Source organism: Phoxinus phoxinus (genome assembly GCF_949152265.1).
Source record: "Phoxinus phoxinus genome assembly, chromosome: 10".
In the NCBI taxonomy this organism is placed as follows: domain Eukaryota; kingdom Metazoa; phylum Chordata; class Actinopteri; order Cypriniformes; family Leuciscidae; genus Phoxinus; species Phoxinus phoxinus.
The window spans coordinates 13,963,080-13,987,761 of NC_136885.1; the positions used below are offsets into that span (position 1 = coordinate 13,963,080).

Here is a 24,682-nt window from a genome sequence, read left to right on the forward strand (position 1 = left end):
AGCATAAGTGGGTCAATTAAGCAACAATTGTTTATTGAAACAGAGCCCAAGGCTACATATCTAAGATGTTCTTAATATAGTAACAACTGTACATATCCCGAAGTTTAACTTGCAATACCTAAACAGGGTTCAATCCAGTGCATGTATATTTCAGTCAAACTACATCGTCTGCAGAGACAGAGACCATTTTATCTTCTGCCTCTATGAATATCAATTGTCTGACTAAATTTAACCTTAAATCTTCTATGCTTAAAAAAACCTTTCTGTGATACTAATATGTCATAATTTATTTAATTGCATTTCATTTTTTGAAAGAAAATATATTAATACTTTTATTCGACAAAGGTGCATTCAATTGATCAAAAGTAATAGTAAAACATTTGCAGTGTTAAAAAATATTTCTATTTCAAATAAATTTTGCATCAAAGACAGATATTCATCCTGGAAAAATAGCATGTTTCCAGAAAAATATTAAACAGTTAAAATTTTTCCAACTGTGACACTGTAACATTAGTATTATTTCACAATAGTCTTGTTTTTACTATATAAGTTTTGATCAAATAAATGCAGTCTTGGTAAGAGAATTCTTTGGAAAAAAAAATACCATAGAAAACATGTGTGCATTTCTTTCTTCTATGGAACACAAAAGAAGATATTCTGAAAGTCAATGGGGTTCAAATGACTTCCAGCATATGGACAAAAAAGACAGAGGACTTTTTCTTTTCAAAGGAGAAAGAAAATAGAGATTTGGAACAGCGAGTAAATGATGAAAGAATTGTCATTTTTGGGTGAACTATCCCTTTAAGTGGCAGAAGCTCATACAGAATCTGCATCACAGAACTCAGCAAAAAATTGGAATATCCATAATTCACAAAGTTCTACACAACTCCACTACCTTTCATGTTAGTTTAATAAATATTTAGCATAATTTGATTATACATTTACCTAAAACAGTAGCCAAGTTTTCATCCACTTCTTATGCTGTTATTTTATTGTGAAAATGCAGTTTAAAAAAAAACCCCCATACATTTTGGCCTTTTACCAATAAAATGGTGTGCATAAAAAACTAATTGTCACATAAGAAAAAAAGAACTTATTGTCGCATGGCTATGCAAAGAGACATTGATTCAATATCTAATTTTAGTTATAAAGGTCAGAATCAATCATTTATCAAATGTTGTATCAACATTCACAATTTCTTGTTATTAACTGGTTTCCAGCTCTTTTTTTTTCACTCTGGAATAACTCTAACTGAGTGTGTTCCTGTTTTACGCTTTGCAAAAAAACCTGTTTGTTTTCAGTTTTTGTTTTCATTCTTTGAATCACTTTTAATCCCTGAGAGAAAAGCTGCCCTGAAATGCCTTGGCTCATACAACTGTAATGGGCAACGTAAAGTTCATGGAACCATAAAAATTCTGAGTAATTTTTTTTCAAAATGTACATTTTGTTAGATCATTTCAGTGTATGAAGCTCGAAGTAATCCTGTCAAATAACACCACTTTTATTTGCGTTAAAGCCCTTTTCTCAACAAAAAGTGTTTCCAAATGTTTTTTTCCCCCACAACATTTGGAGACAACAGTGTTGGTAACACGTTACAATTAACGTGAAATACGTAATCAGATTACCTTTTTTTCAAGTAACTAGTAAAGTAATGGATTACATTCAAATTTTGAACAAAATATATGTTACTCATTTAGTTACTTTTTAGGGAGTAACGCAATTTTGTAATGCATACTTTAAAAAGTTACTTTCCCCAACACTGCTCACAAAATGTTTACCAATAATAGCATTTCCATCAGCTATATCGGGGGGAAGGGATACTTTTTTCGCAATAAAATCCTTGGATGAAAACTTGGCGAGTGCCTCAGCTCCATTTAACACATTTTACTATATTCAAAAATATAGAATTAACATAGATTTTCTCCCAAGAAATCTGCATAGAATATGTGGAAATATAGATTCCACCTGGGCCTATAACTTAACATAAGCATTAATACATCCTAATGTTCTCCATTACTCCCTAAAACCTCAAAACAAACAGGCTCACTTTCAAAGGCACACCACTGGCAAACCAATTACAAAAGAAGAAGAAAAAAACCTGTCCGGCAACATGCTTTAGGTCAGGGTGCTTGTGTGGTTGTTTAAGAATGAATGGAAGACAGAAAAGAGACATGCCTCAGTCATGACAACAATACTACAGTGCATGTGTAAATAAACCGTTTACCATAGTTTCTACTACGCGCTTCTAAAACAGTGATGAAACACTAAAGGAACACACAACATTAAAGTCTACAATTCAAACAGTGGCTCATGATAGATCCATGTGCTGTCCATGAGTCAAACCAGAGTCTCCCCATGCTGTGCAATCAAACATTTTCTCTTATACTTTCAAGCCACACCCTTCAAAAAAATAATAATAATACAATCTTCATACAATGTTACTCCATTTCCATACATACAGCTAGCTAATTCATTTTTGGTCTGTGCAGTTGTGACAAATGTTACAAATTACGAAAGTGCTTCACATAATCTTTGTACCCTGATACAAAACAGTGCTTAAACTTAAATAGAAAATTAAAAATACAGTACATAAGAGAAACAACTCGAAAATGCTGCAGATTTCCAGTAGTTTCTTGGTTTGCAGTGGCTCTAGCAGGCGTTCTGACATTCAATACAAAACACAATAGTTCTCGCAACAAGTTATCTGATTTTTGTTTTTGCCCAAATTTGTGTATGATATTTGCTATAAGAGGTTATGTGTGTTATAGGTATTTCCCTTTCTAAATTGTGAAATGGCTCCTCCAGGATGCAGCCACTGGGCGCCACTGTTGTGTCTCTCTCAGGTCCATGCTGGAGCCACTGCAGCTCGTGTGGTTTCCAAAAGATCGCCAGGTTCAATCCGCACACTGGGTCGGTGTTGCAGCTCTCCTCGTGTCCAAATGACCTTCTCTATCAATCCCTCTATTTTCCCCCTCACGCTTTAATTTCACCCGCAGGTCGATTTGCTTTCGGTCATTAAGTCTTTGACCTCATTTCAATTTGATTGACCTGAATACATTCCCCCGGCCTGCACTGACTCACACTTTAACAACTCAAACTTTAGCTCCCTCCTGCCTGACTCCATCCGAAAGCTCCTTCAAAGCTCCTATTGGAGGGGATTCACAGAAAAAGTTGCTGCCTTAAATTTAAGTACAATCAACTTAAGTCATTTCAACTTAAATTACATTAAACTGAGTTTAAAACAATGAGTTGAATCTTGAACTTATACAAAAAAAAGTTGAAAATTGCTTAACTTGTTTTGATGAGTTAAAGCAATGCAAAAACATGTTGTCAACTTATTGATTTACAACATTGATCAACATTTTTTTTTACAGTGCAAGAATGAATGAAACATCCAAGAAGCGGCTCTAGTAAAGCAAGTCCGTCTTCCAAATAAAAAAAGCCAAACTGCAAAGTCATCACTTGGTCTTTACGAAAGCTCTTGCTGTTTGTTGACAGCGTCACTGCATCCGCTAACAGAAACGGCAATAAAGTGGTTGCAGTGTCGTAAGAGAACAAGTTAGCATTTTTTTAACTTCTGGATTCATTGTCCTGAAGCCAATAGTTTTTTTTAATGGGTTCATGTTTGAATGCCTGTAATAAGGTCTATGGTGAACACAAGCACAAGATATTTTTACATTTTATTCTGACATAAAATGCATAAATTATAGCCTGGCTCCGCCCTCCTTTGTACTTCCGCTCAATTTTCATTTTCGTACAGTACTTCGTCTGGGTTTGCGGTATATTGGCGGGTTTTCTCTGACCAATTTTTTACCAGTCCAATCAGCGAACAGAGGGAGTTGCTGAGAACGATGACGTTAAGGTTGTGCGTCACGACCAAACGTTAGCGATTGGTTATCAGATCCAGAGTGGCTCTGGGCAGATCCAATAGTTTTAAACTTCAACAAAGTACCCGCCTACAAGGAAGTTAACGCTTGTCAATGGAGAGTGGCCAGACTCTCTGTACAAATTAAATGTACGAGAGTCTGGTAGGACCAGGCTAAATCAATTATACCCCACTTGTGGTTTTTTAAACTTTAACGTCTTGAAAAACGCAGCTGATAACAAGTGGCTAAATGGGACTACAGAGGTTGTCTGGGACATTGAACGTCATTACAGCGAACAGGAAAACTTGTGTTTATACCTGTGCAAACTATTCTAAAATCAAACTTTACAATTTGTAAATAAAGAATGAAAGAGTGGTCGGAAACTTAATGGTGGTGGCACTAAAGTCATGCGTCCGCAGTGTTCATTTATAGCCTTCTGGCCATTGTATTTAGGCATTAAAATGTATACAAGTTGTGTTAATTTGTGAAGATTGTCATGATGAGCAAAATGTGGAAGAATCCAACGCTATCTCACGACCAATTCGTACGAATTTGTACGAGTGATTAAAAGGTGGCTAATTCGTACGAATTTGTACGACCTCACTCGTACGAATTTGTACGATTTGTCTAAACCCACGTGACGGTTGGGTTTAGGGGCGGGGTCAGGGGTAGGTCATTCGTATGAATTCATACGATTTTGGCAAATCGTAAAATATGTACGATTTAGCAAAAAACTTACAAATTCGTACGAGTGAGGTCGTATGAATTGGTACGAATTAGCCACCTCGTAAAATTCGTACGAAATTGCCGTGAGATCGGGTTGAAGAATCATAAACTTCAGTTGGTCACAGAGCTTATATTCTGCAACTATCCAAAAGTCAATGGAAAAATCCTATTGGCTTTTTGTCAAGGGATCCAGAGTAATGCTAACTTCCGGGTTGACCTACAAAAATACGTCATCCCTGCGGCCCTCTTTTGTCTGAACAAACCTAAAACATAAATTTTTTAGCTTACCATTAATGTCACATTTTATTGCTGATTTGAAAAATGTAATAGAAATGCGAGTTTGGTAATCAGCTTTTGAGATTTCTTTGTTTCCTACTAATTGTATTTGAATGTCTGAAAACAGCTGTGCTTCCAAGATGGCCGCTGAGTGTTTTGCCTTGAAAAGTCTAAACAGGATTACGGGGAGTTATAAGCTGAAATACTGCACTGATGCAACTGTTTAGTGAATTTGCCCCCCTGTCTCACTATGTTGCTCTTTGGTTCTCTTCTCCCAGGCGGTAAGAGGCCCCCTTTCCCTTTTCTATTCTCCATCTTTTTGTGCATTCTGTCTTTTCTCACCCCATCGTAAGCATGACCTTTTGTCATTAATCAGTCCTACATTGTCCCTTTATGGTCCTCTTTGCCTTAGTCCCCTGTCCAAGTCTGTCTTTCCAGGGCCTTTGTCCATTTTGCTGGTTCTCTCTCTCCTCTCTCTCTCTCTCTCTCTCTCTCTCTCTCTCTCTCTCTCTCTCTCTCTCTCTCTCTCTCTTCTCTCTCTCTCTCTCTCTCTCTCTCTCTCTCTCTCTCTCTCTCTCTCTCTCTCTCTCTCTCTCTCACTCTCTCTCTCTCTCTCTCTCTCTCTCTCTCTCTCTCTCTCTCTCTCTCTCTCTCTCTCTCCAGTTCCAACTCCTCCCTCCATCCTGTCCCTTTTCCTTTCTTTCTCTACCTCATTTTCTTCCTTTGACCGCTGCTTTCCCCGGTGCCCTTTTATCCCAGCCACATGGCTCAGTGTATGTGTGGGTGCTCGCTGCAGGAGTCTTGTCGAGGTGGTGATGCGGGCCGAACGAAAGAGGGTGAGGGAGAGGGGGAAGAGCAGGGGGATGGAGAGAAATGGTCAGGACAGGAATGGACAGAGGAGGAGAGCTGCAGAGCCACTTCGTTCTCATAACAAAAGGAGGAACGGGAGCCCTGGATGTACTTTTTCTCTGCTAATCTTTTGCGCTGCAGGTTGGCGTGTCCGCGACCTCATAAGTCCTGTTGAAGTACGAGTAGTCCACCTAGAGGCGGGGAGGACACATGACAAGTACAAAGCATAACTACATGCGCATTTCAAATGAAAAACCAGTAATCATTGTTTTATAAATGCAAGGAATGCAAAAAATGCTGCACGGGGTGTAACTTCAGTGTTTCGGTGCTCTTTGGGTGTAGGGATGGTTTCTTGTCACCTGTTTTTAAAATCTAAGCCATGAAAGAATAAAGGCTTTTTATATTTTTTATATGTTTTTTCTTATGAGTAGATTATTGTTTTAGTTAAGACTAGTTTTAAGTTTTGGTTCTACATAAAAGAGAGATGCTTTTTGTGTGTGTGCAGGAGAATCAACACATACATACGCAACACCATCTTTGAGGATAAATGTGGCTATAAGGTTCTGGTATCAATAGCTATGTTTCCATCCAAAGTTGCGAATTTTGCATAAACATTTGCAAATAAAGCACCGTCCATCCAGTGAGATGAAGAGAACAAAATCATCACTTCCTGATAAACCGGCGCTAAATATCACCAAGAAAAATGGAAGTTGCTGCAGTAGGAGAAGCCACTGTATATAATTATTTAGTATATAATAAATGACTTGCGCCTCAGAGCGCGCAGACGAAACGGAATAAAGTGATCTTGCGTTCGGAGGCGGATGCTGCTGTTTGGGAACACAGTCGAGTAAGACACTTCTGGGAGGAAACTAAACCAAACCACTTTGATGACAGATATTGCTCAGGCATTTCAGAAACACCAAAACAACATTTCGGATGCTGTGCAACGAGATCGGTCAGCTGATTGGTCCAATTATGCCATCCAATTGCAAAGTCACGTCTTTTTTTATGCGCATCGAGGAATTTATTCGGTAAATGTGTTTCCATCATAGTTTATGCGCATGTTTTCTTACCGACTCAATTGAGCGCATTCATTTTTCAATGCGCATTTTTTAATTTATGCGCATTTTGCCGTTTCCATCCGGCGTGATATTTTTTATGCAAATGGTGAAAATGGGCATAAAAATAGATGGATGGAAACATAGCTATTAGCTCCTATTTATTTATAATTTCGGATTGAGAATTGAATGTATTTTCATTCCATTTCTGTTTAAAGAATTGCAGAATTGGACATTTTAATTTAAGGAAGTAAATTTAAGTCTTTAAATGTTAATGTGACAATGCCTTGTTTGAAAGTTTATTTAAAGGTTTTACAGGCCACAGACAGACTAGATAGATAGATAGATAGATAGATAGATAGATAGATAGATAGATAGATAGATAGATAGATAGATAGATAGATAGATAGATAGATCTTACAACCACTCCATTTTCACTCAATCACCTTCCACCCTCCATTTCTTGATTCTTTTCTTGATTCTCAGTCTATCTCTCACCTGGTAGCAGTTCTTCCTTTCAAAGAGCACAGGTTCAAAGCGGTGACCCCAGACGATCTCAGAGGTCAGGTATGAAGACCGGCATTGGGTTGTCATGGCAGTGGCCTCCACCATGCCCTCCAGAATCACCACCACTTCCAGCTCTTTGTCCCCCTCTAGTGTACGTTTGTCCACCTCAAAGAAAGGACTCTCTTCATCAATCTCGTGCACGACGGTCACAGGTGACACCAAAAAGATGCGATCTGTTCCATTGTCAAAGCCGACATTGAGGTCTGCATTGTCCAATGGCAGGAACTCACCCTCAGGGGTCACCCGTGGCTGCAGAAAAGGTCAAAGGCAATGTTAATTTTCACACAGTTTGGCGTTTTAGTCATTTGTATTGTTTGACAGAAATGTCCTGGTGAAGTATGTAAGATAAAAATTAAATAGGTCATGACTCATTAACATGTCAAAGCGAACAGTGCATTGCATTGCAACGTGCTACAAGGAACGCTTCAATACAACATCATTATGCACTCGTTCAGAAAGACAAATGTTCCAGTTTATAAAGTTTAATTTGATGTGTCCGGTGTGAACAGCCTCAAATAGTTGTGGTGCATCATGTAAAAAATAAAACGGTACCAGTGCAGATAAATTGGATGGATTTATTATAAGCGAGATGCTCGTTTTTGCTGTAGTAGACACATGCAAACAAATAATCCATTAGTAATCGGATAGGCAGATCAATCGGACTGAAAAGCCTTCATGTAAACACCTTAATTGATTCAAATGGGCCCGATCCGAATGGAATTTCAATCTGATTAAAAGGGGTTGGTTTATTCCTTTTCTAATCCAATCGAGAGGACATAAACACTTGATCGGATTGAAAACCGAAACTGGAAAGGACTGCGCATGTGCAATGACGTAGAAATGGTGTAATGACGTACACCATTGATGCTCGGGAATGAGCAGCAGTTGTTGTTAAATAAAGTGTCATAAATTACTGGTGTTACTCTAAAATTCACCAACAACTCATCGTCTGTGAAGTGGAGCAGGGCAACGTCCCATCATTCCTCCCTTCATGCTCTCATCCACAGATACTTTATTTTGGGCACGGGAAGAGGTGTTTTTGCTGTTTGATTAATCTAAGCAGCACGGCTTAACAGCTCATGTGCTCATCGGCCCAGTAGTGCACAACACAACGAAATTTAAAAAGCAAATATAAGTTCACAACACAATGAAATGAAACCACAACACAACGGAATAAAGCCACAACACAACAAAACGTGCACATCAACCCGATTACTTTATTTTTCGTTCATAAACTACGTTCATAACTTCGGATTCATCAATTCATTCTGATTAAAACAAAATGTGTATATGTAAACATAGCCAGTGTTGCCTAGTCTCAGGTCTGATGCATACAGTGACTTGTACCTTTTCTGTGATGAGGATGTTAAAGGTGCTCTAAGCAATGTTGGGTGACGTCACTTCTTGTTGACGTTCGAAGTATTGTCAAACAAAACAGAGGCTAGCTCGACGCTCCCTCCCCGTTTCTTAGAAACACAATTGCTGCACTACTTATTTAGATTTAAAAATGTTGTCCATCAAATCAAAGTCATGTGGTGTGACCAAGACCAACTGTGAAGGTACACTAACATTCAAAAGTTTCGGGTCGGTAATTATTATTATTTATTTTTTTGAAAGAAATTAATTCTGTTATTAAGCATAAAATGCACCAAACGTGTCATTAAAGGTTTATAATATTACAAAAGATTTCTCTTTCACATAAATTCTGTTCTTTTGAACTTTATATTTAGATTTTTTTTGTATTAGTTTACACAGAAATATTAATCAGCACAACCGTTTTTCAACATTGATAATAATAATAATACATATTTCTTAAGCACTATATCAGCATATTAGAATATTTCACAATATTGCCATTTTTATCATATTTTGACCTAATAAATGCAGCCTTGTTGAATATAAGTGAAAAAACATTATAAAATCTTACCAACCCCAAACTTTTAAAGGGTAGTGTACATGAGAAAGTAATACCATGCAACGGTAGAATACATGACGAGATGAGAGCGAGCGAATGAAAGAGAAAAAGAACGAGAGAGATTGACATCTGGACAGTTGGTGTGGTTAATGAGGGCTTGTTTTCTTAGACCTCATCCGGAGGTTTATACGATTTGTAGAGGAGATTAACTTTACTAGAGCAAACCATTGTCTCACTTATCTGCCTTGTGTGTGTGTGTGCGTGTGTGTTCAAGCGTGTGTGTGTGTGTGTGTGTGTGTGTGTGCATGCGTGTGTGTGTGTGTGTGTGACTTCATTTAACGGCCGGATTTAATGTATTTGTGTGTCAGTCTGTTTTGTTTTACAGTGAATGAAATCTTGATGTCTTAAGTCGATCCGAATGAGTGTCATTGTGCAGGCAGGTGTGTGTATTATGTCTGAGTATGGTGCTTATGTTTGTCTTTTATCCATGTCTACATGGATGTTTCTAACAGGTTCTGATTTGTTGAGGTTAGATGGTGAGATGTTTGAACATGAAGATAAGACAAGACCCAAAGAAAAAAAAAACACTAATAGTACCTTTGTTGTTGCATAATGATTAAAAATACTGGAATAAAATGACCGGAGTCAATATGCACACACATACAATCATAAAGACATTGTTATTTTTTGTGATTTATGGGAAAAAATGGAATGCAATTACTTCCTGTATCTGCTTAAATAATCTTAAACTGTGTCCTGACCAGAGGTGGGTAGAGTATCCAAAAATTGTACTCAAGTAAAAAGTACAAGTACTTATAGAAATATTTACTCAAAAGTAATAATCATAATAATAGTTGTTGAGTAAGAGTAAAAAGTATCAACTTTCTTTCTTTCCCAAATCACGCCAGTTGAAAAACATGGGGTGCTGCGCATTATTCTGGCCCACCCATCATCCACTTTCTGCCTCCGCCACTGTGTGAATTTATTCTATCTTTACATATATATATATATATATATATATTAATTGACAGGACAAAAAATTGTGGTTACTAACTCTTATAAGTATTAGTTGAGTAAGGGGTTAGAGTTAGCAGAATAAGTTGACATGTAGATGCAGAGTTACTTATTATCAGTAGAATATCTGTTGCAGGACTATCACAATAAAGTGTTAGCAGTCAGATATAGGCAGTCAGTCTACTAATAATCTATAGTTACTTATAGTCAACAATGTCTAAATAGAACCATCAAAATAAAGTGTTACAGATTAAAACAACAACAATTCAGCCAAGACACACACACTCACAACGTCTTACTGACCTTCAGTATCTGTGCTCGTACATGTGCCTCCACCAGGTGGCTCTTGCGCATGTTTCCAACCCGCCACATAATGCAGAGTTTCCCGTCCCTCATGGCCACCACAGCCACATCCGAGAACACCAGTGTCTCATTGCGCTTCTTGGGCTTGGCGATCTTAGCCATTACCGCCCCAATGATGAAAGCGTCGATGATGCAGCCCACAATGCACTGCAACACGACAGCAAACACCGCCAGGGGGCAGGCCTCGGTAACGCTCCGGAAGCCGTAGCCTATAGATGTCTGCGTCTCTAGAGAGAAGAGGAACGCTGCCATGAAGCTGTTCACCTGCTGAAAGCAGCGTTCCTCTGTCTCCGCCACTCTCTGCACCGGGCCAGAAACCCCGGCAGGTTGCAGAGGAGCAAAAGAGGAGGAAACGGACGAAGGAGAAGAGGAAGATGATGCCAGGGAAACCATATCCCCGTGCGCTACGGCGATGAGCCAGAAAGCGAATCCAAAGAGAAGCCAGGAGAGCAAGAAGGAGAGGGTGAACACCACAAGCATCCAGCGCCAGCGGATATCCACGCAGGTGGTGAAGAGGTCGGTGAGGTAGCGCTGGCCCCTCTCGCTCATGTTGACGAAGGTGACGTTGCAGCGCCCATCCTTGCCTACAAAGCGCCGCCGGGGCCGGCGGGACTGGCCGCGGCGATCGCGGGGCGGTGAGGGAGAGAGGGAAGGCGAGGATGCTATCTTGCTCCTCTCCCACCTCCCTTCTGCCCCAGACTCCCCCTTGAGTGCCGAGCCATGCCCTCCTCCTTCTTCCCCCCTCCTCCCTCCCCCTTCTTCATCATCATCCTCCACATCATCATCCTCATCCCTCTCTTCACTCCTTCCTCCATTGCTGTGATGAAGGTTGAGCACTTTGCCATTGCAGTTGGGAGAAGGAAGCACGCCTGAATGGGAGGAAGTGACATCGTCACTTTGCGCCAGTCTCATGACTTCCTCCTCATCCAGAGGTGTATCCACAACTGCACTGAAGCGCCGCTTCACCCGAGCAGCCCCCATTACTAGCGACAGCACACAGAATAAAAATGTCAGGGAAAAAAGAAGCGTTCAAGAGTTTGCCAGATAAATCCAGGGTCAAAGTGGATTAAAAAATTGGGATGTTTCTGTGAGAATGCTTGCGGTGATATAGATATATCCAAAATATGAGTCCTTGATTGTATTCCACAGCGAAGCCTTATGGCCTGAAATAGTCCTTATTGTCATTCAGATCCCGGCAGCCAATCGTTGCCCAGAGACGGAACACAATCGCATTAGAGATCATCTCTGACATCATCAGAGTCCCTCTTTTGAAGATTTGCGTAGTCTCTACTTGAGCAAACTGTCCACCATAGGAAGCTGTCAGGTATCAACAAACCAGTATTCCTGGATTTTACAGAACGCAAATTTCCAAAGTTGTTAGATGCAGTGAATAAAGCAAAAAGTCAGTTTGCAATGCAGTTTCTCAGCTTTAGAAATAGTTTTGACAAGGTCAGTTGGTGGGCAGAGACCAGACAGGGAAAACGGTGCTGCTTTAGGCCTATGCGTAATGTATAGCAACTACATAAGAAAGTGAGCAGCTAAAAGGCACAAACAAACAAGGCGAAGCTCAAGCAGAGCAGAAAGATGCAGAAGGAAAGAAAGGAACTTATATAACATCAAGAGAAAAACATAAACAAATCTCAAGCTTTAGAACATATAGGGGAAGTTGAAAAGGACAAATGTTTGACATGCATTAAAATGGTATAGAAAATATAAGAGTAATAAATAATGAAATAAATGAATATAACAGCATGCATATACAGACCGATTTTTCCCTCTAGAACCTCTTCACATTTCCTTATTTAAATGGACGGATGTTTAAAGACACAAGAGAGACATGCAATTAATATGAAAACTGGTCAGCATTTCCTATAACTCCACAGTTGTGAACCAGTTGTCTTCGATATTGAGCAAATATAACTCTGTAACACAGAGTAAGTCCATTTCCCAGTCATATTAGACATTGAAATAATTCAAACAGTCACAAGTGGTATTCTGTCACAGTCACGTATCCACCTCAAGTCTGGTTTCATCCAGTCTCAAGACAAGAGCCCAGTTCTCCAAAAGAAAGGGTCATTTAGCTCTAGACAAAACTTGAAGTTCTGTAACTGAATTACTGGACAATATCTGATAAAGAAAGTCCACACATTACAAAAGAAAGAGGTTTAGAGTGAGATGAATTATGACCTGTTGATGTACTTTGACCTCTCCAAAAGCTTAAAAATGCTAGACGATGCTTTGAGATCTTCCTCAAGTCCAAGTCCAGTTTGGTCGTCAAAAAACACACGCAATTGTTGAAATATCCCTAAAAGTGAACAATAGGCCAGACAAGCGTAAGCTGAAGCACAAATAATTACCTTCAAGGATTTCAAAATAACGTGATTGAGGAACCAAAAGTTCAGATCTGATAAATGGTTTTACCTTTTCATATACCTCCTCTGAGAAACCTGTAGTTCGAGGCTTAATGAACGTAATAGAAAAGAGAATCCTTAAAAAAGATTTCTAGTCATGAAAAGCCCACTTGCACAGGAACATATCAAAGGATGAAATGAGAAAAAAACACTCAAAAGAGAATTAACAAATTGGAGTGTGGAAAACGAACATTTCTAAAGTGAGAGGTGACAAAAAGATTAATCTTCAAATATCTGCTGCCTTCACACTGACATTTGTGGTAAAATATATAGGCAGGCCCCGTCACGTTCCTTATTGTTTGAGTCTGCCGTTTTTTACGTTGAGGACATCACAATCTAGAAATCCTAGAGAGAAAACATGATATGAAAGTTAATATGAAATTAAAGGCAAGATAAAAAAAATACATTACATGAAAAAATGCTCAATATATGCTGATTATGTCTGATTATTCAGCTCTAAGAAAAATGTCACAATTTCACTTACAGATTTATTTTATAGATTCATATATAAACAAATGGAAAATTAATTACCAATGCTGGCAGTTAACGAAGTACACAGATCATCCTCTGCCTTCTTTCTTTGCCCATTAAGTCAACAGAAATCTGCTGCAAAAGATAAAATATAAAGTAAAAGATTAGTGTCTTACTAAAAAAAAACCTCTGTCCCTCAAATTAAATTAAAATAAATAAAATACATGCAAACAAAGCCTGAGTAATTTCAAATGATCAAATTATGTTTATTTTTATTCCCAATTTTTTTTTCATTTAGTTCCCAATAAAGACTTTTAATGTAAATAGCAGACTTGCTTCTGTTTGAAGAGGTTATGTAAAAATAAGCAAAATGAAGGTAAATTGCTCTCACATGTAGTACTTAAAGTGGTGTTATAAAGACCCTTTTTACAACATGTAAAATAAGTATCTGTTGTCCCCTGAGTGTGTATGTGAAGTTTTAGCTCAAAATACCCCACAGATTTTTTTTTACAGCATGTTAAAATTGTCCCTTTTTGAGGGTCAGAAAAATGCGTTGTTTCATGTCTATCCCTTTAAATGCAAATTAGCTGCTGTTCCTGGCACAGAGGGCGGAGCTTCAACAACATGCTATTGCATTTGTGTTACGTACTGTATTGCATGTGAAAAGACGGATGCAACAGTTTGAGCTGACACACAAATGTGCTCTACAACAACAACTCTTCCTCTTCTCAACATGGACTGCATGTTCCCGGGGGCGGGTTTATGTAAATTTTAGGGTTAGTGATGTCACTAACCCAGGAGGAATGTTGTGTAGTCCATACAAGCCGTTTGTTGTAGTCCTTAAAAAAAGATTTCTTTAAAAGCAAATATCTTCCTTTGCTTTGAACTTTGAGCTTTGAAACTTGGCAATGTTGTTTATGCTCAAACAGCAACATTACACACTAACTAAAGTTAGAAAAGTGAAATCATAATCAACCACCCCTTTAAACAATTACATACATTTTAAAGGTTTTTCAGTTCTTTTTCAGCTACACTGTAAAAAAGTTTCCTCAAATTTTTAAGTACAATCAACTTGGATGTTAATGTAATTTCAACTTAAATTACATTAAACTGACTGGAAAAAAATGAGTTGAATCTTATTTAACTTATAAAAAAGCTGTAAATTGCTTAACTTATTTTGTTAAAGCAATGTAAAAATATATGTTGTTGTCATAACTTATTGATCATATATTTTTTTACAGTGTTTGTAAAATCTTAAATGTTACAATACTTTCCACTATCACAGTAAAAATTGTTGCGTTTACTTTACGGTCCGGCATCAACTATTATGTGGATTTTAAAATTCCATTCTGTGCCACTAGTGCCATAGAAATTACACACTTTACCTAATCACCAAGCTATATATTTTCCCTTATGAAAAGGCATGAAACGCTCCAAATCTCTTAACACTGAAAGCTACAATATCCAGTTAAATACTTCTCTCACAAGTTTTTTCACAAAAAAAATTGCTCACAGCGTGGTCACAGTGCTTTCCATGTCATGCGTGTTGTTCACCTGGATCTGGTGAGTGTTTGTCTTATTTAATCACCAGCCTTTGACCTCTTTATCCGATACACATTATACTGTAACCCAGGGCTGTGTGTGTGTGTGTGTGTGTGTTCATTCTGTTTCAGATCTCATTAGAACACTAAACCTATTGATTAACACATAAACCAACACTGCTGAAAATACACCATTGGCGGAGAGCCATTCTGTTGACATGTTCTCTCAGCTAAGAAGATCATCAGTTAGTTACACTCTCATGGTTTTGAAGATTGTTAACTTTTCTATTCCTTTTAGCAAGTAGCTGTCATGATTTTACATTTAGTGAAGTTCACAACGTAATTTCGGGAGGAGTGAACCAATCTAATCTTTCAATTAACTGCCGGAGCATATCCAGGTAAGCAGCTGCTCACCTTGTTCTGGCATCAGCTGGTTTGGCATCCCTACACCTCCCCAACTCCACCAACATAATTTAGGCATCTTGCTACTATACTCATCATCCAAACTCAAACATCCCAATCATTCTAGAATGAGTCTCAAATGAACAAGAAACATTTTTGAATTTGCAAACAATATGTTTTCAAATAATAAGTAAACTGTAGCATTGACCATGTGAACTTATTTGTACAAAAGGTCATTTTCAATTTTGTTCATTTTCAAACAGCTGAATAACATGATTGTTAAGCTGATATTATAATTGTAAATGAAAAAAGTATTTTAAATTGTTGAAAACTTGTGAACTTGACGTGTACTAACACTGACTCTCTCACTTTCTCTCTCCGTATCACTCTCTTTAACATGTTGGTGGTGTCTGGTGAAACATCCCATGCTGCTTATGAAAACGGAGTGCTACTCAAACACCCCTGATCTTCTCCAGCACGTGCAGCATTCAGAAGGACCAAGATACGGGGCCAAGGTCAGCGTGATATGCGGACGCTCTATTATAATTGCTGGCAGAGAGCCAGAGCAGCAGTGCCAGGCTTATGTCGGGGTGGAGTGCACTGATCAGACTGCAATTAACAGGAAACTAGCTAAATCTATGCAAATCAGCTCAAATGTTACACAACAATTAACGTTTGACTGCATAACAAGGTTAATAGCTATGTTCTATCTGACCCCAGAATATTTTAATAAAAGAAAAAGGGTTGTGAAAAGGAGCACAATTAAAACATTTTCACTATTGTTCCTAAACATAAAAATGTTCCAGGACTCCTACATATAAATATCATTATTTTCAGTAGTTTATTCTCTTTGACCCCTTGGCACTCAAACTGCATTCGTCACTCTATCCATCCTGTATTTTCTCTCTCTCTCTTTGTCTTTCTATCCCTGTCCCTGATTACATGTCCATGTTCAAGTGTTATGAAGGGAGATTAAGGTCCATGTGAAAATCAATTCAATAACATTCCGTACAGTGAATAACCTTTCGATCTCTTCCTCCCCCCATACTCTCGGTTTCACCTTTTCAGAAATCTGATGGGGATAATCTTATCGAGAAATGTACGCTATCATTACATCACATGGCTGATGTCATGCACATTTCTATGGTACAGTATGTGAAAGTAATTTTACTTCAGCTAGGAATGACAACACAGGCTCATATTCTAGGCTGTAAAAAATTATAACCTAAAAACGATGACACAAATTAACTGGTTTTATTTAAGTAAAAAATATTTATATATATATATATATATATATATATATATATATGTATATATATATATATATATACACACACACACATTTATATAAACCATATATATTGCTGAATCAACCTAAATACATTTATTTATACCAACACAATTAATTTTTCTGAGTTAAATCAAGTAAGATAAGGCAACAATATTGCAAATTACCACTTTCTACAGTGTATGTACTGTACGCTGGTTGAAAACTACAGACACTATAGAGATGAGAAACATTCGTTAGTAAAGTAGTATGCTTGTCTTTCATTTCTAGTATTGACCATTTTATGTGATCAAGAAGCACATGGCAGACCTGCATTGATATTCCACAAACATTCTGGTAAGGTTTTGTCTTAACCCGTTAATTCTAGGAATGGGAATCCTAAGGAATTGTATGTTTGTGGTTGTGATTTGATTCTTATTAAAGGGATAAAAATGAAGTCATCATGTTACGCAGCACATTTAAGCTTTTGCACAAACCAATGAGGTCCATTCTCGTGTTACGCAGCACGTTTGAGCTTTTGCAGGAACCAATGAGATTAATTCTCGTGTTACGCAGCACGTTTGAGCTTTTGCACAAACCAATGAGGTCCATTCTCGTGTTACGCAGCACGTTTGAGCTTTTGCAGGAACTAATGAGATTAATTCTTGTGTTACGCAGGACGTTTGAGCTTTTGCACGAACCAATGAGATTAATTCTCGTGTTACGCAGCATGTTTGAGTTTTTGCAGGAACCAATGAGGTTCATTCTCGTGTTACGCAGCACGTTTCAGTTTTTGCAGGAACCAATGAGGTTCATTCTTGCGTTATGCAGCACGTTTGAGCTTTTGCAGGAACCAATGAGGTTCATTCTCGTGTTACGCAGCATGTTTGAGCTTCCCAAGCAGGTTCGGTTGAGCTTCTGTTTATGTTCGCTGATCAATGTTTATATGTGAATAAATTACTAAATTAAATCTGTCCATCATATAAAGTGATAATTTCTCTTGAATTTGGACTAAACTGTTTGATTCATATGGATTAGTTTACGATCTCTTTAGAAACTTTTTTAAGTGTCAAAGTGGTAGTTGTTTAGCTGTCAATATAGGGACAGAAAGCTCTCAGATTTCATTAAAAATATTTTCATTTGTGTTCCGAAGATGAATGAAAGTCTTACGGGTTTGGAACGACATGAGGGTGAGTAATTGATGACAAAATTATAATTTTTGGGTGAACTATTCCTTTAATATAATTATTGTAAAAAAGTGTTTACTTTTCAGTGGCTTTTCACAGCATGGCAACACAACACAATATCAGTTCATGGATCACATGTTTTTGATTCACAAAGAAAGAATTAGCTCATAAAAGTCAAACTTTAGGGAATCAGCGTAATTTGGTCACGGCTGTACGTTTTTGATTCCCTAAATAGAACAAGTTTATAAGATTAATTTGTTGGGGAATCAGATATTACTAGACGCATTGTATCTAGCACTTGTAAACTACGAAGAAAACTACGGAACTGAAAAACATGAAAATCATTTGGATAAAATGAATACCATGAATAAAAAATTAAGTATAGTTTGTATAATAATAATACGTATAAATAAGCTTTTTTTTTTGTATTATAGAATTAGTCAAACTTCTGCCTGAACCACATAATGTACTGTAAAGACTTGTAAAAAAGTTTTGTAGAAAATTTCAGCCTTTAGGTGGGCTATCCTTTAAAAAAATTAATTTGATTTTTTTTGTTGAAAATCTCTTATTGACTGATGATGTTCTGCATTCAAAATTAAACCAAGAGCAACTACTACATCATAATATTTGCATTTTGAATCACAACCAGCTATCTATTTGCATACTGAATTGTGAGTGGTCTTGTCATCATTGCATATAATGAACCATTTATAGATGTTCATTCTTGTGAGCAGCCGAATAAACACAAGAATCGCACTGGCACAATTTAATTTACACAAGACCAAAGCCTGAAACTTGCATTGAAACTGGCAGGAAATTCAAATTTAGTGAATAAAACATTACTCACATCACAAATATCTAATTGTTTAAAATGCTGATGTAACAAACTATATGATTGGCTGCATATAGTATTGGTATGTATGGTGGAAATACATGCTAAGCCACTTGCAGCAGAACACATGCAGTAATACAACAGCCCACATAATGCATGACCAATCCATAGTGTCATCGATTCCGCTATGCCACAAAATGGGGCCACAAAAAGTCCATGCATTCACATGGCCGGGCTGTGTCCCTCTCCATTTCCCTCTCTGGCTCACTCTCTGTGCTGCTCTCTCGCTCACTTTCAGTCTCCGATTTGCTGTCTTCTTCTATCTCTCTCAAGTCTAGGTATGCCAGAGGCATGCGATGAGATTATAGTGATCCAGGCTGGAAACTAACTCGTATTAATCTGAGAGCAGTAATGAGAAAGTATTAACTACAGATAACATCTCCACTCACTGATTCTCTCCACAATAGGCTTCAGTACAATCGTCTAATCATTAGAACCTAATGTATGTGAAGAGAGCAAGACTACTTTTCCTCTTAAACTGATAAATGAGGAATGATATTTTTAAAATCTTAAAGGAATATTCCAGGGTCAGTTCCAGTTCAGATCAGCTAAGGCGACCGCATTTGCCATGATGTTGATTAAAAATGTTTGATTAGGTCAATTGAATTCGTAAGTATTAAAATACTCACAGTTTCAATAGTATAGACACACAATGTACATCATTTGTGTTAATATGATTTAAATGTGAAAAAATACTTACCTTTTCTATGTAAGGTTAAATATAAAATTTTACAACTTTGTTGCCACAACACAAACATTTCTGTGCATTTATTTAATTATAAGATCTCTATTGTGTTTTTAAAACTTACATTGTAAGTGCATGCAACCTCCATGTCCTAATTTTTTTAAGGAAAAATTATCTAAATGTTTTTTTGTAAAAATCAACATTAAAATCAAAAGTGTAAATGCTGTTGAATGAGCTTAACTTGTATTGAATCTGGAATATTTCTTTAAAGTTGGCATAAAGTTTCTCAAACGAGACAAAACGTAACGCAGGATTTGATTTTGTCCATCGGGAATTGATCGGATCGTTGTGGTTTGCTATTGCAGAAATCTCATGAGTAACAGGTTGTATATTTTTTATGCTTTCTTTCTTCAGATTGAGACGTACCAAATGCCTCATCCTGCCAAACTCTCTCCTGCACATACTGTCATGGTCCGTCATGGTACTCCTCATTCAATTCTCTGCCTCCCTGGTTTCCACACTGCTGAGACAGCAACACTGCAACCCCAGGAGCTTATAAAGTGTTGTGTTACCTTAGATATACGTGGGAGTGCAGACTTCTTTCAAACTGCCTGTTGCTGCAGTAGCACTGACACATCTTACATTGTCTTTGCAACCCTAACCAATTTATTTTCTATAGGACACAACAGCCTCTTTAACCCTTTAAGGGTTATAAATTCAGTGAGGAACTGCTACTGGTAAAGCTACTTGACAACAGTCTTATCATAGAACCAACCGTGTGTGCAGTATGAGTATGTTTATCACACATTCATTATGATAAGAGCAAGCTTGTGCATATTTAGTTGGTGAGGGAATTACATTGTACTTGACAAAACAGAACATAGCCACAGGCTGACAAAGACCCTGTGCCAAATGCCACGCAAATGGCATGAGTACCGACGCGTTCTGAATCATTCAATGACACATGGGACACCCTGCGGTCTCACAGCCTTAGTTGCGCATGTCTGTGAAGATCCATATCATAAGGTCCATATTATTTAGGACAGATGGTTGCAAACAATGTTTAAAGTCCCATCCTGCACTTAAACAGATATTTTAGAGTGCCTAAAATCAACTATCTTCGCTAAAGTCTGTTTATCATAAGCACGCGCTGCATGTTTGTCGTCTTCCACTTTAAATGCTCAAGATTTTTAAAGTCAGGTGGATTCTAATTGACTGTCAATGATTTTATTGTTCATCAGCTGGGAATCTTTTTCTAAAAGTGATTCCAACTAAATCGTTTCTCTGTGTTGTTATCGTTGTAGCTGTGGGACTTCCGTATTCTCTAAGCATTAAAATGGTTCTTAAAACTTTATTGTTATAGTTGGTGTAACTTATCTTAAGTGTGTTGTGTGAACTTGACTTAACTTTTAATAATCGTTCTAATTATACGAGAATAGGGAAGTTCACACCACAAATATATGATAACAATAAGGAAAAAAATGATCAGAACGATATTTTCCAGCTGATGATAAAATCATTGCCAGCCCATCAGAATTCACCAAACTCTAAAGAGTTCAAGCATCTAAAAGCGGCAGACGACATAACTGCGATGCAAGCTTATAATAATAACATAATGTTGAACATTAATATTAACCCCTATTACCCCTATTGGCCCTATAGGAAAGAGGCTGTAGATATTCAGACCAACAGCATGATTGAAATATAGCCTACTTTTTCACAAAAGTTCAATAAACAAGAAGTTAATGTTGAGTAACTTATGTGTTAGACCCAGTATTGCGAGTTACTTCGTCTACTGCATTTACGAAAATAGTTCCAAATTCCAAACAAAATAATAGCAGGATCAACAGTTCCGCATCTCCATGCAGTGGTGCTTTATTCCTGAATGAATCACAAAACAGCTGAATTAATAATGATTCAATGACTGTCATAAAGACAGTCACTTGTCGCCACCACTTACTGTAAAAAAAAAAAGTAGCCTGAAAAAGGTTTCACTGAACAATCCAAGCCACAGAATGTCTATTGTCTAGACCACGCAAACATGGAAAAGTCCGAAAATTTTGTCCTAACCCTATCCCTACCCCTAAACCTAACCCTACAACTTATCCCAAAACTCAGAGTGAAATGACAGGTGAATAACAATGTAAAAGCACCTAACCCTGGTTGTAAGCCAAAACTATACATAAGCTGTAAACTTGTCCCTTATATCTGATTGGTTGATTGGAATGTTGTTCTAGGAACATTTTGTACTTGGTGAAATCACGTTGACCCGTTCAATCAAAAACTCCTCGAGCATGTTTTAATGGAAATATCTCTTTCCAATGTTCATAACTTCATCACCTCAACCATCTCTGACTCAATTTTCTCTGTGCCTCCTACAGCTCTGCCTCTCGCATTCTTGAAGATTAATCTTGCATAAATCTTTTCATCTCCTTTTGTTTTTATCAGCGTTTCCCCTGCTCGTCCTCTGCAAAAAAAAAAGAAAAAAGAAAGTAGTTTGTAGTCTCTCATGTGATGCATCAAAAGTTAAATGGGAGAAATAGTTAAATGGTAGAAAGTATATCACTCTCTCCCGCTATCGCTTTCAGATCCTCTCTCTAGTCTATCACGTGGAGGAGGAGGAGGATGGGAGATGAAAAGGTAATCCTTTAGTCTGAGAGCATTTCGTTTTAAGTGTTCATTTTCACATCATACTCAAGCCAATGATTCTCCTAATGAAAGTGATCGTGATGTTGCTACACCATCATTTCTACAGAAATAAACCTTTTCACTCTCCCGTTGTCTCAAAAAAGAAAGCGCTGATTCTTAGAACTAATGACCTTGAGGTTAATCTCAACTACAAACTAATAATACCGTAAACAGCGCCAGATGAAGGAAAGAGAAATGAAACGAAAATCCTCTTTGCAGTGGCACTAAAGAAGGACAGCTATACTATTGATCTTAAAACAACAACAAAAAAGCCAAATTTGTGGTGCAATTGCCTCTCCGTGTGGTTTACTAAAAAGTTAATGCAGCCATTATGAAATGACCTGATTTGGGTAGTGTGTTATTTATAGAATTACTTAACTGCTCCATGGGATTAATAAAGCAAACTAAACTCAACACAACACACATTCTTCAAGTAGTTAAATACAGAATATATTTAAGTATGTAGGCTATAGAAATGTAGAAAATATAGAAAAAATTTGCTACTATTAAATCTATAAGCATTGGGGGAGCCTTTTTTATAACTTTGAAATTAACAAACATTACAATAGGTCTAATGTGTAATAGATTACAAAGAAATAGTGAGAAATGCCATGAAAGTTTAATTTACAGATTGTCATAGTCAATTCGAATACATGCTGATCTCCAATAGGCTACCTATTGTTGTTTTTAATGGTGTATTAATAAAAACACATTTGTTTTAGCATGCAGCAAAATATCAAATATTTTCTACAATATTTTTAAAGACTTAATGATCAATGAAATTTATTTATTATAAAGTAATAAATCCTTGTTTTACTGATATAGGCTGCTGTGAATGAGGCCTGATTGAAATGCCCTTCACCTTGACCTGGTCACAGGTTAACCTGGCAACAGACGAGTTTTGAATTAGCCTGATATTCATTCATACATGTTTGTGTTCTTACAAAGACCACAAAAGTATACTAATAGAGCAGTTAACCTACATTTTGAGTGAATTCGCTTGGAAATGTTTTGTAGTTTCGTACGATTATTTACCAATTAGCCTAACAGCCAAACGTCGAGTTTAATTCTACATCGTATTGAACCACATCATGCACAGCAACTATAGGCTACTATTAAATGGTCATATGGTAAATGTATGTTTACTTAGTAATACAAGAAAAACACTGAAATTAAGCCACTGGAAGTCAAATTTGAAGTTTGAAAAACGAAAACGACACTCACCGGCTCGTACACAAATGTCATCACATAGCTTTAGTCCATTTAAGCGTCATGTCTATTCCATTTCAATTTCTTTTCAAACACTGTTTTAATTTCAATTAATATTAAAGTACAAGCCAGATAAAGCGGCTGCTGCTTGAGGATGCGTCACATTAAAACGCTTTGCGGCGCGTGAAAGTGTGGCGTGGGCGCTCTCTCTCTCCGCGTGCTCTGCTCCACGCGCGCGCGCTCACCAGCAAGCAGAAAAAAACTTCAGTAATCTGCATCCTTTCCTCTCTCTCTCTCTCTCTCTCTCTCTCTGCATCCTCTCAGTCTGACTGACCGTCCCCTCTTTACTTAGTCGTTGTTTCGTGACATTGACACTCAAACTTACTCTAACGGAACGGAAATGTGAATATTTTTTGTGAAGTAATGTTTCATTGTTAAAACGTAGCCTATAGGCCTACGTTATCAGAAAATGCTTGGTTCATATCAACATCACAGCTAAGCACTTGTGCAATAAACTTATACCTTGGCGAAGTCGTTGTTTTATTCCATTGACACTCACTGTAACAAAAATGTATTTTGTTGAAGTAATGTTGCATTACCGTTACGTCATATTAGCTGCAAATCTTTGGTTCATAACAACATCACAGCACGTTTTATTAGCATTAGTGCAATATAAACTGGCAATGTTCATTCTAAAGTAGCCTAGATATGACTGATATCTACAGCACCTAAGTATAACACAAGTAGAAAATATATATATAAAGTATGTATGGAATAAATGGGATCCCTCTTGCCCTTTAGCCTATGAGGCAAAGAAAAAAAGAAAAAAAAGATTTAGATTGATCAATGGAAAATGCTCTCCAGGCACGGACACAGAAACAGAAAGAGAGGCTGACAGAGACAGACAGGCTACCCGGAGAGACGAGAAGCGATTGGCTATCCAAAATACATTAATAATTTATTTATGACTGATCAAATATATTTGGTTAGGCTATATTATGGTCAACATGTGTTGCTTATAGTTGTAGACGGATTGTTTTATGTTTTACAGCCATAAATTACAATATGTGGAGGGTTTTGATTAGTCGGTCAAAATAAATTCAGATACATTTACATAATTAATCAATTGAAATAAAAGTCAACGTCATTTAATTTCTTGTTACAGGTGAGGTTTCGCATATGAACCACTAGAGGGCAGAATGTTTCCATTTCATCAGACTGAACAAGCTCTTTCTGTTCTGATTGAATAGACAGGGAGAGAATAATGTTTTCTTTTGATTGGCCACTTGCTGAAC

The 24,682-nt window shown here is 37.4% G+C and overlaps 1 protein-coding gene across 1 annotated transcript; it reads right to left on the reverse strand.

Moving 5' to 3' along the window:
• Nucleotides 1-5,409: 5,409 nt before the first annotated feature.
• kcnj14 (potassium inwardly rectifying channel subfamily J member 14) lies at nucleotides 5,410-23,636 on the reverse strand. Its single transcript, XM_079624699.1, is given in 8 exon segments — nucleotides 5,410-5,845; nucleotides 5,848-5,908; nucleotides 7,274-7,591; nucleotides 10,575-12,939; nucleotides 13,056-13,390; nucleotides 13,577-13,648; nucleotides 21,831-21,957; nucleotides 23,403-23,636. Coding segments are annotated over 4 exon segments (1,629 nt in total). The 5' UTR covers nucleotides 11,616-12,939; nucleotides 13,056-13,390; nucleotides 13,577-13,648; nucleotides 21,831-21,957; nucleotides 23,403-23,636; the 3' UTR covers nucleotides 5,410-5,636.
• Nucleotides 23,637-24,682: the final 1,046 nt, after the last annotated feature.